A 15,826-nucleotide genomic window follows, 5' to 3' on the forward strand; every position below is an offset into this window, starting at 1 on the left:
GCTGAAAGTTTGGATCAGAAAAATCTATTCATTATCTTTATATATTATATACTATATATTTTTTTATATTTTTAAATTTTTTTTTTCTTACTAAATATATGGTATATAGATAATGAGTAGAAGGATTCAATTAGTTTAAGAAGAATAAAATTTAAAAAATTTTTAAAAAAATTAAAAAAAATATAGTGTATGGAAATGATAAGTAATAAAGCTCTAATCTTAAATATAATTATGTTTTAAATAAATAAAAAATTAAAATGTGATATATAGAGATGATAAGGGCTCATACATCTTCAACAATCTCATGACTTTTATGTGACCCATTGGGCTCAGGGCCCACATTTTACTTTTTCGAACTTGTGGTTCGAGGTGCTCACGGCTAGGAATGCTTGATTCATCACTTTTAATGGCATGAAAAACATGTAATTACTTCGAAAGGAGAGAGCATGGTAACTCAATTTGGGCAGAGGAGGAACATACAGCAACAAGGAAATGTGTAGGAATGCTGGAGAAGACGAGACCCAAAAAAGCATCCCCTCGATCCAAACATGTCAGTTGAAATCCAATCAGGATCGAGTACGACCCTCTCCGCAAGAGACTACAAACCCATGGGAAACCACGTGACCTAGTGGTCAAAATAGATTGCTTCGTTTGAATTTAGAATTTATCTCAATTTATTTTATCTCATTATTATAATTTTTTTAAATTTTTATACAAAATATAATAAATAATTAAACGTTTCAAATTCCAAAATAAATTTTTCAAAGTTCCATACAAAATATAATAAATAATTTAACTTTTATTCTACTATTCACAAATCATCTCAACTCATCTCTGAATCCAAACCACTTTAATTTTTTTACTGTATTGTTTGGATAATAAGTTGAGATGAAAGTTAAAAGTTGAATAATATATTGTTAGAATATTATTATTATTTTGAGAATTGAAAAGGTTGAATTATTTATTATATTTTATATACAAATATGATAAAGTTATAATAATGAGATGAGATGATATATTTTTACTATTTAAATGGGTCTTAATTTCTGGCCTAAAAATTAAAAAATATATATTTATAAGTAAAAAATATATCTAAAATATGTAATGTTAACATTGTGATGGTCACTCGTGTTATGCCGAGATATCAATGGTACAAGAGAATTGACTTACAAATCAAACCCATTTTCTTTTATATCTTTTATAACCTTTCTTTAGGATCAACCAATAAAGATTTTTTTAAAAAAATTATTTTTTCTCGAGATTAGGTTGCTTTGATTTTCTTTTTGGATTATAGAAATAATGATTTTAATATAGTGTTATGGGCTTATTTATTGAAAATATAATAATAATAATAATACAAATTATTTTCATAATTCTTTATATTTCTAAACGTGGGTAATCAGAAAATATTAAAAACAGGAAATTAATTTCTTAAGTCAAAAGTAGTACTAAATACAGTGAATAAAACGTAGGCCCGTCCGACAATTTGTTTGTCCCAACTACTATTTTTCCTATAATAAATTATATTTATAGTCCTGCAATCTCATTTAAAAAATTTGAATAAATATGATATCAAAAAAATTAATTTTTTAATAATATTTATTATTTTTTAAAATAATTACGCTACACTTAATTACTAAATATTGCATTACTCTATTCCTATTGTCAAATTCCTAACTGCACAATTATTTTTAAACCATGATTGATCTGTATCGGGGTGTGGTCTATCGCTCCTTTTAGTACGTTGGCAATATATATATATATATATGATTTCACTGTGGAACATTAATATGTAGGTATGCACGAGGTTCCCATGTATTAATATGCAATGAATTCAGAAGTTGTTTCGGAATATGGATAACTTTGTATTCTTATCCTATCTCCATATAACATGTCATTTTACAATACGTATCCTAAACGTATTTAATAATTGAATAATGTTATATATATAAGTCTTGAATAGACAAATTTCACGTAAACTTTTTGTAAAAAAAACGAGTTTCACTAAAAAATAATAATTTTTTTTAAGATTTGGTTCACTTTTTTACAAAAAGATGTACGAGTTTTGTCTATTTAAAATTTGTACAAATTATTTATCTTTAATAATTACTAGTATCTTCCTTTACTAGCATTGATAACTAAGTTTTTACCATTTAGTAGATTTTTGTGTGCCATAAATCTTTTTTAAAATAATTGTGTGATATTTGTATACTTTATAATTGTCAGCCTTCAGCTTAAAGAGCCAAAAGGCATATGATATGGTAGCATAATACCAAGACCTCCAAAAATGGAGGTCTAGGGTTTTTTGGAGGTCTTGGGGTTGGACCCCCTTCCCGAAACAACTATATATATATATATATAAATTTTTTTAAAAAAAAAAAAGAAAAAAAAAAAAAAAAAGAGAGGTATACGTTAAAGTCCATGGTACAAGTGTAGTGAGTAACTGAGAAACACAGAAGAAGCTGGGCTTACAGTGAACAAAAGGGAAGTTGCCATGCGCCCATTACGGAGTTTTTATGTCTGGAGTTGGGCTTATAGTGAACAATATTGTATAAATGCATCGACGGAATGGTTTCCCTGGAAACAAACAAGGTGTTTTACGCAACCCTTCTCACATCCCACAACAAATAAACTTAAATTGCTCGCGTAGATCCAAGCACTGAGGCCACGCCCTTTTGCTCAAACACCAAAAACTCCAGCTCACTTGAGGCCAATTGCTTTTGTCGCCGTTTCAGTTCATTGTTGGTGTTCAATCCTCCTCCTCTTCTTCTATCTGTTAAATCAACGACAGAATAATATTATAGTGTGCATGATACGATAATGGCAACTACACTACTCACGATCTTACGCTTCTCAAAATAATAAAATTTTATTTGTAATATTTAAATTTGCGTATAGAACATATCCAAATTGAAAATAGAAATTTTCCATTTTTGATATGGTATTTGTTTTTGGTTTTTAATTCTCTCGCATTTTAATTGACTTTACCATCCCACACAACATTAGTAGGAAGAGGGTCATTTTGGCTTCATAAGTTTGGATGTATTTTATGAGGGGAGAAATCTCCAAGGACCAGACCGGGATGGACACTAGGCCAAGGCCCGCTCATGGGGTCAGGGATGAGCCGGCTTGGCCCAGGAGGCCAGGGCCAGGAACGTGAGGTTGGGTGCCCAAGTAGCGTGGGGACCTACCCAATCTAAAACTGCACCAAGGAGACTAATAGGGCAGCAAGATGAACAGAGTTGGCTGACCATCAGAGACGTCACCGTCCCTGACATGGTTGTCTAGAGTCACACCGCATTTAATGGAGTAGGGGTGAGCACGCCACATTCAATGCGCCCACCTAGGTGTCAACAACGACCCATGCTAGACCTGACATGTCTAGAGTAAAGTAAGATCTGGCGAGAATGTATGACCACGGTATAGAGCCTCATACAGGTCATCATCACTTGGGGATCTGCCCAGACTAAGTATAAATACCCCTCACTTTGCCGAGAAGGGGGTTACTTATTTTTTATCTCTCATTTGCTATCTCAGTCTAGCTCTCAACTCTCTTTCTTTGTCTCCAATCTTTGACTGACTTGACCGTCGGAAGTACCACAACCCCCGAGCTCCTCCTTGGAAGGAAGCACCTGAGCGCATGTAGTTTGGAGTTGCCTAGGCCTGCAAAACACGACATCAACATATTTAAACAAAGAAATTTGATTTTAAGTTGTCTACTCAACAGAAGATGAATCAAAATATATGTGCCTTACTTTAGTCCTTTGTATTAAGTTAATTTGTTTCTTAAATATTTTTGTCATAATTGCAAATATTTTTTTCAAAGTTAAAGCTTTGAACATTGAAAGTTTTTATATTAAGAGCAATGTCACTACAAGATTTATTAAGTAGATTTTGTAAAAATGTCACCAATTAAAAACCAAAATCAATAGTCCCACTCACATTTTTTAAAATAAAATTTATAAATGAATTTAACCTTTTCTTTATTTTTCTATCAAATCATTTTTCTTTATTTTAAGAAAAATGATAAATATAAAACCTTTTTGACAAATTTTAAATTTTTATATAGAATATATAATAATGTAATATATAAAAATATCGTCATTTTATTGAAAAAATGACATATCCCCATCTTAAAATATTATTACGTAAGAGTACTGTTATTGAATCATCTAAAACTTATCACTCAGATGATCCTTTTGACGTGACACCACTATATAATGCAACGTGATTTATTGAAAAAAAATACAACAAAATTATATTCAAAGTAAGAGGGCATCTGAAAATTTGGAAAAAAAAAAAAAGAAAACTAAAATTTTAAATTTTCTCTAGGCCCCGTTTGGATTGAGAAACCATCTAAACTCATCTTATCTCATAATTACAATTTTCTCAAATTCTTACACAAAATACAATAAATAATTTAACTTTTTCAAATCTCAATTCAACTTTTTCAAATCCTAAAATAATAATAATATTAAAAAATTATATTCTAATAATATCTTATTCAACTTTTAATTTTTATCTAAAATCATCTATATCTGAGCTAACTCTTTTATATTTATACTTTTTCATTTTTTTTAATAAACCTCATCACATCACGTAAAGAAAATGTAAATTTCATATGGTCCGGCTATCTCTGTCACTGCTATTTTAAACTCTACACCTTTAGGACACCGATCGTTGGTTGTATCCATTACAGAAAAAGTTACGAGGGAGACGGTGTCAGTTACTTGACAGTGCGTATATAATAAAAACCGTATAACTGCGCGTATTTCCCCGAAAAACCGTATAACCGTATGTCCATACCTAACCGTCTTTCTCTATCTCCATCCCTATCTATTTCTTTCTCCCTCACACACTCGAAGGAGTGTGACCCGACCTGACCTGACCATGAAATGGGTTTGAAAGACCCCGATTTACACCTTCTCTGACCCTTCAATTCCTCCCTCTACATCTTTCGAATCCATTATTATTGTTAAAAAATAAATAATTAATTAAAAGGAAATTTCCAACAGTGACATTTTGATTCCGATAGATACTTTCTTAGGGTTCGGATCCTTCGATCCATTGTCGCCATCTTCATTATCATCCCCTCTATCTCTTTGACACTGTGTGTGCGCGAGCGTGTTCTGCGCTGCATAGATCTTTCAAAGCTTCCAAGCGAATCTGTGGTTGAATCAAAGCAAATCGTGCTTTGATGGAGATTTGATTATTGCACGCTTCTCGAGGTAAGAGCAAAGATTTTGAAGTATCTGAAAATGAACTGAATGGAATAATGTTTTAATCGAATGGTTTCTATGCTGCTTTCGTCTTTTTGGAAGTGAAGTCTTAAATGGTCTCAACTTAGATTCAGGATGCTGTTTCCTCTTATTTCCTCTAAAATCAAACAGATTCCTGATTCTTATGATGAAGATTTGTTGCATGTTGGTGTATATGGCAGATCAATGTCAAATGATAGCTTTTATCTAGAAATGTGCTTGTTTTTTTCTTCTTCTTTTAAAGTGGAAAATTGATTTTTTTTTGCTGTATTTTGATTCGTTTCCATCTTGCTTATGTGTCTATGTTGCTTAGGTGTTGAGATTTCATCCGAAATCATTGATTAGTGTCAAGTGCCTCCTTAATTGGATGTGATTGTTTTCGAAAATAAAAGAAATTAAAATGTCAATTATAGTTCGAAACTAGGTTTTGTCCACACAAGTCCCAAATTTTACGCATTTCTTGCCTCCTTCTATACTTCTGTAGCGGCCAAGCGAGGTTAAATGGATGGCTTGTGTACTAATGTGGTGTCTTGGTTGTTCTGAACGCCCGGCCTGTTAACTTCAATGGAGTATTTGCACATTTGATTGTGCTTGCATGCGGGATTTGAAATTTAAATGTACTCATGCACGATAGTGCAAGACCCTCAAGATCATATGGTCCATGTGAAAATGGAAGAATATGCTGGTTTGTTTATTAGGACTAGCAGATTGTAGATTTCAGCACCCCCCCCCCCCCCCCCCGGGGGGGGGGGGGGGGGGGGGTGCTGGAGTTCTTGGAGTTCTGCTTAATTCCTTAATGATTAAGTTCATAGTTCCATGCATCTTTGCTTTCGTAGTGTTCTTGGGGTGATGGACTCAGATGGTCTTGTACCTGTTGATGGGCTTGAGGCAACCCATCAAAATGGTGTTCACGAGCAACTTCCCGCTTTTGGAGAGGATGGAGCTGTTTTAGATAATGCAAAAAGGACTGTCAGTAAAAGTTCAGAGCCAGCGGTGCCAAATGGGTATTTGGAGAATGTTGTCAAGTTGGATGCTGATGCAATTATTAACTCCTCTACTGGGGAAGTCAATGAGAGATCAGACGTTCCCTACACATCTAAGGTAGGATGTTTTTATTTTGTCTGAATGGTTTGTTGAATGATCCCTTATGATTTGAATTCCACCCGTGTGCCCATGTTACAGGAAGGGGAGGTGAAAAATGCAGATCATTCAAAGCAATCCAAACCTCAAAAGGCGCAAGGTAAGAGCAAGAATGAGAAGGCCCTGAGCCTGAAAAGTGCTTCAGCAGCTGGGGTGGTGAGGAGCAATAATGGAAAAGATGTCGAGAGAACATCTATTTCAAATGGTTCAGATGGTTTGAATATGCACCCAACAAATATTAAGGTAAACTTTTATGGTGGCTTCCTTTTGTAGCATGGCTGAATTTTAAATTTAGCTCACCACTCCTACTATTTCATCTGAAGTTGATTTTTCATAATCATGATTGTTTTTGGTCTCTATCTGCTTTTAACAGCAATCTGGAAAGTCTGTAGGAGCACCGTCTAAAGGACTTGAGTATGTATTCTTGCCATCGCCTGTCATTTCCTTATCTAATCCTTGAGCGATAGAGCTATGTCTTTATCCAAATTTAAGCTGGTGCTAAGTTTGCGAGACAGGATGTAGGATGATCTACCTAACCATCTATGTCTGAAATATTTGATTAATTTATTAGTTCTATTTTTCTGTTGCTACCTAATTTTACTACCAGAATTACAAATAAAGAAAATCATAAAGCTATTGTCTGCATGTATTTGTTAAATGTGATTTCCTGGATACAGGGATAAGACAAAAATGAAGCCCTTGAAAAAAGGATCTGGTGGTAAAGCCGATGACACACAACCTTCCTCGTATCCTTTGTTTTTTAACATTATTCTTTTGCTCTGCAGTTAGAAATTTGAACATTATTCTTTGCTGTGTAAGTAGAAAAGACAATGTGACATTTATTCTGTGGCTTATGATAATATACTGATATCCATTAGTTTATCCTTAAGTGCTAATAAAAGTCCCTCGGGAGGAGATGCTAAACTTCTCAAGGTTGGTGCACTTCCAAACTATGGTTTCAGTTTTAGGTGTGATGAACGAGCTGAGAAACGGAGAGAGGTTGGTTTTGTACTTGCACCTGATTGAATTACTAAATGGTCTTCTCCTGTTGGATCTGCACGTAAATATAATCTTTTACACTTATATTGTGCAGTTCTATTCTAAACTTGAGGAAAAGATTCATGCAAAGGAAGTAGAGAAGAATAACTTGCAAGCCAAGTCCCAGGTGTTATTTTTTTCTAAATATGTACTGGAATTTTGTTTGTATATGCAATATGTCCTGACCATGAAGAATTTTCAATTGTTTTGCAGGAAACACAAGAAGCTGAGATCAAGATGCTTAGAAAGCGTTTGACCTTTAAAGCAACCCCCATGCCAAGCTTCTATCAGGAGCCTCCACCTCCTAAAGTGGAGTTGAAGAAGGTAAGGTGTATGAACACGTGCTATCTACCATAATTTTTTTTATTTTTGTCCACAACTTGATACATTCCAAGCATACACGTACTTGCTAGGCTGTGTCAGAGTAAGGTTGTGATAGTAGCATTCCTTTGTTTTTTTAATTGTCATTTAGATTATAGCCTAGTAATAAATGAAATAAATAGCACCAAATGGCATTGAAGTTTTCCTGTAAAGTGTCCTAGCCAGCATACCTAATTTAGAGCCAGGGCTCTGTCAGCTTTTACAATATAATTGGTGCTAGTAAAGGCAATGAGGATTCCCTAGGTGTATCTTCATATAATGTTTTTCGTACTTATCAGATAGCTAACTTCTGTTGGGGAATCCTTTTGATAGGCCCTCTTAGAACTGTTCTAAAGTAACTTTGGCCTTTCTTCTTTATTATATTTATTTTCTTTTCTTTTCTTCTTGGCATATTATTTACATGTATGGGATATATCAACAACGTGTACTGGTATTGTATCTGGTGATTTTAAGTATCTTTTATTGCTGGCAATGTGCTATACATGTCAATTGTTCAATTCAGGACTTATTGAGGCATTCATTATTAGTCTGATCCTATTTTAGTTTGTCATTTGGAGCCTTTGTTCCCATTTACCCATGGCTCCTTATCATTTTAGTGTAGTTATCATGCTTATGTTATACGAATGGTAATATTTTCATAATTGGAATGTTTCTCATCTCTTGTCCACCATGAAAACAGTTAATCTTGATGCTGAGTTGTTTCAGGGAAGACCTTCTCAGTACTTATCATGGTTCTAGTCTTCTAGCCTAATGTGGTATATGTACAAATAGCAAATTTTTATGTCATCTAGTTTGCTGCATTATGTTCGTGATTTTCTCTATTTGATGATCCTATTTACTGTCCCTGTCTGCTATGTGGCAGCATCGATCATTTAACTGAATTTGTTTTGGGTTAGCATGTGGGATTGTTATCATATTGAAGTTTATTTGCCCTAAAACCTTTGTCACTTTGAAGCAGATACCACCAACAAGAGCTAAATCTCCCAAGCTTGGCCGAAAGAAGAGCTCTGAGACTGAAGGGAATGGTACCAGTGATAGAATAGTCAGGCTAAGTCTAGATGAGAAAGTCTCCAAGGAAAACCCTGCCAAAGGTACCATCCATCCTAAGAAGCCACAACGAAAGTCTCTTCCTAGATTGCCTTCTGAAAATACCAATATATCTAACGCAATCATTCCAGAAAAAACCACTTCAACTAAAGCTAAGCATGAGAAATATGACACCCTCTCCGATGCAACTAATAAAGAACATAATAACTTGGACAATGCAAGAAATGAAGAGAAGACTGCCATGTCCAATGCAACAGATGAAGAGAATATCAATATGTCCAGTGAAATGAATGGAACTTCATCTATCATTGAAGACCCCGAGGCAGTTCCCATAGCTGAGCCAAGTGAAACTCAAGCGTGTAAAGATTATGGGGCAGAGGTAGAAGAGCAGCCTCATGCCACCTTGATTCAAGAAGCCACACCATTGGAGAATTAAACAAAATGTGGCAATAGAATGAGATGAGCACTTATGGAGCCCTCTCTATTTCCTGAAAATAAGACTTATAAGACCTGAATTATTTGACGATGAAGGCATGAAGGATTTTGCATTATGGTTTGTGATATCGTCCTGTCCATAGCAGCATTGGTTATTTTGTGTGCTTTCAAGGTTGCTGGTATTGTCATAGGAGTTTGCATTCCAGCTTGCAGCACTGTATGTAACTATTTGTCAGGTTGTTTTAATTTATAAGTTCAAGAATTGATTAGTTACCTCGTCTTTGAAAATCTTGAGAAAATTTTGGGAGATTCTGCTATTAGATAGTTCAGGATAAAATGAATTGTTTGTTTAAGCTGATTCCGTTGAACAAATGGGTAATGGGAATTGTTGATGAAGGCTGATTTTGTGCTGGGACATCCTTAATGACTATTTGAACTTTGAAATGCTTAATGGATCAAGTATTCGAGTTTGAGCTACTGATCTTACCTCAGTGTTGCATGACTAGTGCGAGAGATCGTGCGAGTCTCATTTCTTATAAGTTATTTTCTTCTCCCTTGTTCATGACATCAAGGCATGGAACAGGATCTTGGCCCTAAGTTAATTTGATTGGGGAGTGCTTGAAACATTATCTTTGTTTGATTACATTTTAAGTAAAGGAAACCCAGATATACTCATATAATGGAAGACCCAAATCATTTATGGTTTGATACTCTGAAAAGTGAAGATATTAATAATACAATAAATTTCGTCTAGCCCATCCATAAAGAACCTAAGCACAGAAGATGAATTCAAATTGAAAAAATACAGTAGTCCCTGATATTTAATCAGTACAAATAAAGATTTGAAGGAGGAGGAAAAAAAGAGAGAAGAGTTTAGAGTTTTCCTGGTTTGCTCAATCAATCATACAAACCATCCTGCTTCCAAATATCTACCAAGAAATTTATCATTTCCTGTCATTTAAAATTCGATAAAACAGTCAGGAATAGTGTATTAACATTTACAAGCAATGAAAATAGAGGAAACAAGCTCAATCCATAACAACTTACAGGAAGGGGGATGGGCTGGGGGAAAGGCTTATTGCTGGTTAGTAGATTCTCATAAGTTGCATTCCAACTGCAGAAGCACAAATGAAAGAGGTTAAACAACCAAAAAGCATGACCGAGTCTTGCTAAAGCTGCTGGATTGTGACTACTGAAGTGGCGGAGTTTTCCCACAAAGGACTCAAGACCTCCAAAAAGGTGCAAGTACAAGGGCTGGAGTTAATGGTAAAATAGGAGTCAATAAAATATTAAAAGGTAACTTAATCAGGTCACTAAAACCGTGCAAGTTAAATTTTCCACATGCTTGGATATAACTGTTACTTTGTTTCTTTTTTTCTTTGGTTGGGGGAGTGGGGATGAAGAGAAAAATCTTTTGTGATTCTTCATATAATATTTTCATGGTGACAGATTAACAGAATGCTAACAGCTGGTTATTCACCTTATTCTGGGTTCACGGACTTGTGGGTGCCTGTGCGACCCTCTGTTTCCAAGCCACTGCTGCCTTGTCTGATTCCACAGAAGCAGACCTGCATCAGAAAAAAAAGTTTCCACTGTAAAAAAGATTTAGCTTTGGCGGACATGTAAATAAGATTAATGGTGAGAAAATGTATTTTCTTTTGAGAGAGAAGATATTCATGAGATGGCATAAAAAAAAAGCCACTACAGTGAAAATCAAAATCAAGTAAGCTACAATATATTCCGACAGGTAATTGCAAGAACATAAGAAATATATGGTAATCAGATTGTGAATAGAAGAAGTTAATAAATATGAGCTTGCCGTGATTAATGAATTCAGATGGGTTGCTCATTCTGCCAGCACAACCCCCAGTATCAAGGCCTTGATTTGATGAGATGCTTCTCTGGGAATGAACTGCACTGTTGTCCATTTCACAGGTGCTGGTGCTCCGGGAGTCCTTTAATACCCTTGATTTCTTCACAGATCGTCCTTGCCTTTGAGATCTCCCTTTTGATGACTCATCCACTGAAGTGGTTAGTTTAGGTTTTGGATAGCATCCAAGACAGCCTCTGGTCTGTTACAAAGCAGGTTTTGACCACAAAAAGATTAGTACCACATACACGATTTGAAATTTAAAAAGTAAAGAGGTTAGACAAAATTATTGCCTGTGCTAACACATATAAGTACTGCCACAGGAGCTTCCAATCTTTTCCCTATTGCATCTTCCCCTCCCCCAAAAAAGAAAAAAATATTGCCAACCAAAGAAACAAAAAAAGAGGAAAGAAGAGACACTCATACAACTTTGTCCAAAACTTACATTTGTTGATCTCAAAATAATTACTAAGAAAATTCTCAAGAGGAAAAAAGGAGGAAATTTTTATTTGGGGGGGAGGGGGTTGAAATGAATCTACATATAATCTTCCATGTGTGTGTGTGTGTGTTAACATTGGCAAAATGACAAAAACTGAACGAAATCCTTTCTGCCGTACTTCCTATGAACACAAAGGAGAATAAGGATTGAAATCACCGCATTATAAACTTAACTACTAAAATGGGAATCACTGGATCAACATTTCCAATTTAAGCCACGGTAACATAATTTACAGAAGTAAACCGCTTGTGGTGAAAAGAAGACATGTCACTTTCAACGGTATTCCATTTCTACAAAACAGCTAAAAAAATGTCCTCTTTCTTACAAAAAGTGCCTTCCATTCAGCCTTGACCCTTTCCCTCATCAAAAGCATAAGAGCATGAAGATACGCTCCATAAAACATTATAAACGAACAGCAGGGTTTCTTCTGAACGCATCTCTCCGACTGGGCTAACAAACAACACCTAGAATACATAGCTCCTATGAAGTCCCCTATAGAAAAGCCAACATCCTATGTATATAGTCTAACCAACTTCCCAACACTGCAAGGAAAGAATGAAAACCAAAAAGCCCCAACATGTCTCCCTGTTCACCCAGTCTGAAAGTTCGCTTACTAAACAAGCAAAACACAAACCCAAAAAGATTCCATAAAGGACAAAGAAATCATAAACTACAAGAAAACTCGACACCCCTTGTTTGGTCACACAGAAAGCTAAGGAATAACAAAGAAATTGGAATCTCAAATCTTATATTTCTTGTTATCGCAGTATCACAAGAATTTCAACATTAATTCAACTGAGCCAATCAGAAAGCTGACCAGACATTATATACTCGTGAACCAAAACAAAATGACTGGCATTCTGAAAAAACGTTTAACTGTTTATTCCCCTGTTTTCCTACATTTTTCTCGGGAAGCAAACATTTAAAATCTGCAATTTTTTTGCTCCTTTCTCCCGTTTTCTCAGCAACCAGAGAGGGCCGGGATTCATGTCGATGAATAACTTAGACAAACAACGGGAGAGAGAGAGAGAACTCACCCCATGCATGCAAGAAGACGAGATAGCCAAGGCGGAACGTATCAACAGAGTTGCATTATACACGTCCAAGCAGAGATATCTCAAGCAAAGTCATAGGTCTGTGAAGGATTGGCCTTATGGTCCTGTATATTCAATTACGAAGCGGAAAAACCACTCAGAGTTCAAAGATTAAAATCAAAAGAAGACAAAAAAGAGATATCAATATTTAGCTTTGTTTGGTTCCCGAGAAAAAAATTATACTCCATCACGAACCCTCAAAATTTCATTATCAAAAAAAAAAAAAAAAAAAGATAAAGAAAAAACGAATCGAGGGGTTTGCTCGGACCAGAAATATGGCATTTTGGATTGCGTCTCACGAATTCTTTGTCTCCTTGAAACAATCGGGCAGCCTCCAGCGAGTTAATTCAACGAAAGGGCTCTTTTGATTTTCGTAAAAGAGTAACGGTGACGAGTGGATTGTGAAGTCTGCTGTTTTTTAAAAAGAATGAGTTTATTATTAAAATTTTAATTTTTTTCACGTAAAGTTTTTTTTTTTTTTTTTGAGAGGGGTACGTAATGCTCACTTTATATAATTTTATTTTAAATTTTATTAATTAAATCTCAAATCATAAGTAATGCGGTATATTAATTTGACAATATAAGTAATGTCGATTTAAAAATTTGAACTCCACATTTTTTTTAATCTTTATTCGAAAAGAAAATCTTCTCATCAATCATTGTGCCAAATCCCACACCCTACGTCTCAACTGGTTCTGCATTTTCAGTTTTCCCTCTTCGTTGAATCAACCAGACAGTTTGACAAGAGAGAGATAGGGGTGTAACTTTACATCGAAAAACCCCGGACCGGACCCATTTTTCTGGTTTTGAACCGGTTCGGTTCAGGACTGGTTCTTGTATTAGAAAAATTGGCCAGAACCTGTCCGATTCAATTTTAAGATTTCCGAAATCGGACCGGCTGGGAAAATATATATATATTAATATTTTATATATAAATTTTATACAAAATTAATATTATACAAAATATTTTTTATATATAATATATAATTATATATGAAAGTTGTATATAAAATATATATAAAGTTGTATTTATAATTATATATCATATATGAAATAATTTCGTATTATAATTTATAAATTATAACATAAAATGTTAATCTTAAATATGAACATTTATAATTTGTTTGATCATATGTTATTAATATAATTATATATAAGATAATGTTATATAATTTATAAAATAAATAGTTATACTAAATCACTATAAACTTATAACTAATACTAATATAAATATATAACTATATTAATAGTATAAAATTTTTAATTATCATTTAAAAAAGAAAAACTTAACCATTCAAACACGTTGGGAAAATGGTGTCGTTTCCTCTCCAATAAACCCTAAAGTCTCCTCACTTTCTCGTCTCTACCTCACTTTGCTGCCCCACTCTCTTGTCATTGTCTTTCTGCAATCTACATCACTCTCTCATCTCTCATCTCTCTTCCTTAGCCTCACTCTCTTGTCCCTCAGTACCACTCTCTGTCGCACATAACTTAGTCGCAGCCTACCGGTGCTACCACGCACAGACCCTCGCCCTCACCTCACTCTCTCTATCTTCGATTCCTCACGGTAAGTTGTTTTTGTGTTTTTAAAATTATTTTGAAATCTCAAATCTGATATATAGTATAATATATTTGTTTTATTAGGATTTTTTAATTCGAAATTTAGGATTTTTGTGATTTGTCTTTCTACAATCTACATCACTCTCTTGGCTCTCATCTCTCTTTCTCAGCCTCACTCTCTTGTCCCTCAGTCTCACTCTCGTCGTACATAACTTAGTCACAGTCTACTGGTGCTACCACGCACAGACCCTCGGCCTCACCTCACTCTCCCTGTCTTGGAATCCTCACGATAAGTTATTTTTGTGTTTTTAAAATTATTTTGAAATCTCAAATCTGGTAGATGATATAATATATTTGTTTTATTAGGATTTTTTAATTTGAAATTTATGATTTGATTGTGTTTATGATTATGGTTAAGTTTGTGTTATTAGGACTTTATGGTTGGGTTTATGTTATTAGGGTTTTTATGTATGAGTTTATAAGTTTAAGAAAATGCGATAATTACATCTGGCTTGGTTTTGGAATGGTGGCCAGTGTGACCATTCACCTTTTCTTTAACTATCTCTAAAATGTAAATTATATTAGTAATTTATTTTAATTATTATGCTTATTTTCTTTCCTTTTGTGTATAGCTTATGGAAGACCTAGGGAGTTCTTCAAGATTTATTTATTTGGCTGTAGATAATTAAATTTAAGGTAGATCAACTTGTATAACATATTTCCTTAAGTTTTGTATTTTTTTTATTTTTTATTTAATGTAATTACTAACTTTTTATTATGATTAATTGCTTGATTTATTTTCACACAATTGCAAGGTTTGTTGAATAGACTATTGGAGTTGGTGGCTTGGTGTATAGCTATTGGTTCTAATTGAAGTTTTTCGTTGGATGTTCTAAGTTATTGTAATTTCAACTCGTAATTTATTAGACTTTTAGACTTGTAATTCAAACTTGTAGTGTTTGGACTTGTAATTTTTTGGGCTTTTGGACTTGTAATTTAGACTTTTGAACTTATTTTATTCCACAGGCGCATAGGCTCGTTAATGTTCATTCTTGAGTTTCTGGTGAGTTTTTTAATTTATAAGAGGAAATAGATCTTCATTTTCTCTAGTTTTCTTGTGACTGCTCTAAAAAATATATGTGTAAGTTATTTCCTTTAACATGCAAGGACTTGTTACAGTGTTTTGTTTAATGTATGATGTGTAAATTTTTAAGTTATGTCCATTAGTCATAGCAAATTTTTCTTTTTATTGCTGATTTTTTTTTTTCAGTTTTTGTAGTAATTATATTTATAAACTTGTCGCAGATTTTGCAGCTTTTTGGAAAGTAGTTTTTAGTAAAATAGATTTTAGTTAATCAAATTTTTTTTAGTAAAACATATTTTTTATTTAAGTAGGTTTTAGTAAACATATTTTTTTAATAAAAGTATAAAACATATTTTTTTTAAATTGGTTTTTTTTTATAAACATATTTTTAATGACAAACTATCAAACTTACATTTTAAA

At 33.9% G+C, this 15,826-nt stretch overlaps 2 protein-coding genes across 4 annotated transcripts; one reads left to right on the forward strand and one right to left on the reverse strand.

Moving 5' to 3' along the window:
* Window positions 1-4,783: 4,783 nt before the first annotated feature.
* LOC121263748 (protein WVD2-like 6) lies at window positions 4,784-9,572 on the forward strand. The gene is made up of 9 exons (XM_041166813.1): window positions 4,784-5,228; window positions 6,095-6,359; window positions 6,441-6,641; window positions 6,772-6,812; window positions 7,076-7,144; window positions 7,301-7,397; window positions 7,492-7,563; window positions 7,650-7,760; window positions 8,776-9,572. Exons 2-9 carry the CDS (start codon window positions 6,108-6,110, stop codon window positions 9,298-9,300), a joined length of 1,368 nt encoding a protein of 455 aa, XP_041022747.1. The 5' UTR covers window positions 4,784-5,228; window positions 6,095-6,107; the 3' UTR covers window positions 9,301-9,572.
* A 498-nt stretch (window positions 9,573-10,070) lies between these two features.
* LOC121263749 lies at window positions 10,071-13,182 on the reverse strand. 3 transcript variants are annotated; one of them, XM_041166816.1, is made up of 6 exons: window positions 13,031-13,182; window positions 12,706-12,827; window positions 11,119-11,366; window positions 10,780-10,867; window positions 10,347-10,413; window positions 10,071-10,250 (listed from the first exon to the last, which is right to left on the reverse strand). In XM_041166816.1, exons 2-6 carry the CDS (start codon window positions 12,708-12,710, stop codon window positions 10,197-10,199), a joined length of 462 nt encoding a protein of 153 aa, XP_041022750.1. In that variant the 5' UTR covers window positions 12,711-12,827; window positions 13,031-13,182; the 3' UTR covers window positions 10,071-10,196. The 3 variants fall into 3 exon arrangements, with proteins under 3 accessions (XP_041022750.1, XP_041022749.1, XP_041022748.1); XM_041166815.1 differs by having other exon boundaries at window positions 11,119-11,371; XM_041166814.1 differs by lacking the exons at window positions 12,706-12,827; window positions 13,031-13,182 and adding an exon at window positions 12,003-12,441 and having other exon boundaries at window positions 11,119-11,371.
* Window positions 13,183-15,826: the final 2,644 nt, after the last annotated feature.

This window comes from Juglans microcarpa x Juglans regia, chromosome 4S (genome assembly GCF_004785595.1).
Source record: "Juglans microcarpa x Juglans regia isolate MS1-56 chromosome 4S, Jm3101_v1.0, whole genome shotgun sequence".
Classification (NCBI taxonomy): domain Eukaryota; kingdom Viridiplantae; phylum Streptophyta; class Magnoliopsida; order Fagales; family Juglandaceae; genus Juglans; species Juglans microcarpa x Juglans regia.

Bases quoted from the DNA above. Each gene is read 5' to 3' on its own strand.
- LOC121263748 (XM_041166813.1), top strand. From the start codon at position 6,108: ATGGACTCAGATGGTCTTGTACCTGTTGATGGGCTTGAGGCAACCCAT. The intron at 6,642-6,771 runs GTAAACTTTTAT...TGCTTTTAACAG, and splicing joins TGCACCCAACAAATATTAAG to CAATCTGGAAAGTCTGTAGG. The intron at 6,813-7,075 runs GTATGTATTCTT...TCCTGGATACAG, and splicing joins GCACCGTCTAAAGGACTTGA to GGATAAGACAAAAATGAAGC.
- LOC121263749 (XM_041166814.1), bottom strand. From the start codon at position 12,143: ATGTATTCTAGGTGTTGTTTGTTAGCCCAGTCGGAGAGATGCGTTCAG. The intron at 11,372-12,002 runs GCACTTTTTGTA...GCTTTGTAACAG, and splicing joins GGGTCAAGGCTGAATGGAAG to ACCAGAGGCTGTCTTGGATG. The intron at 10,868-11,118 runs GCAAGCTCATAT...TTTCTGATGCAG, and splicing joins ATCTGAATTCATTAATCACG to GTCTGCTTCTGTGGAATCAG.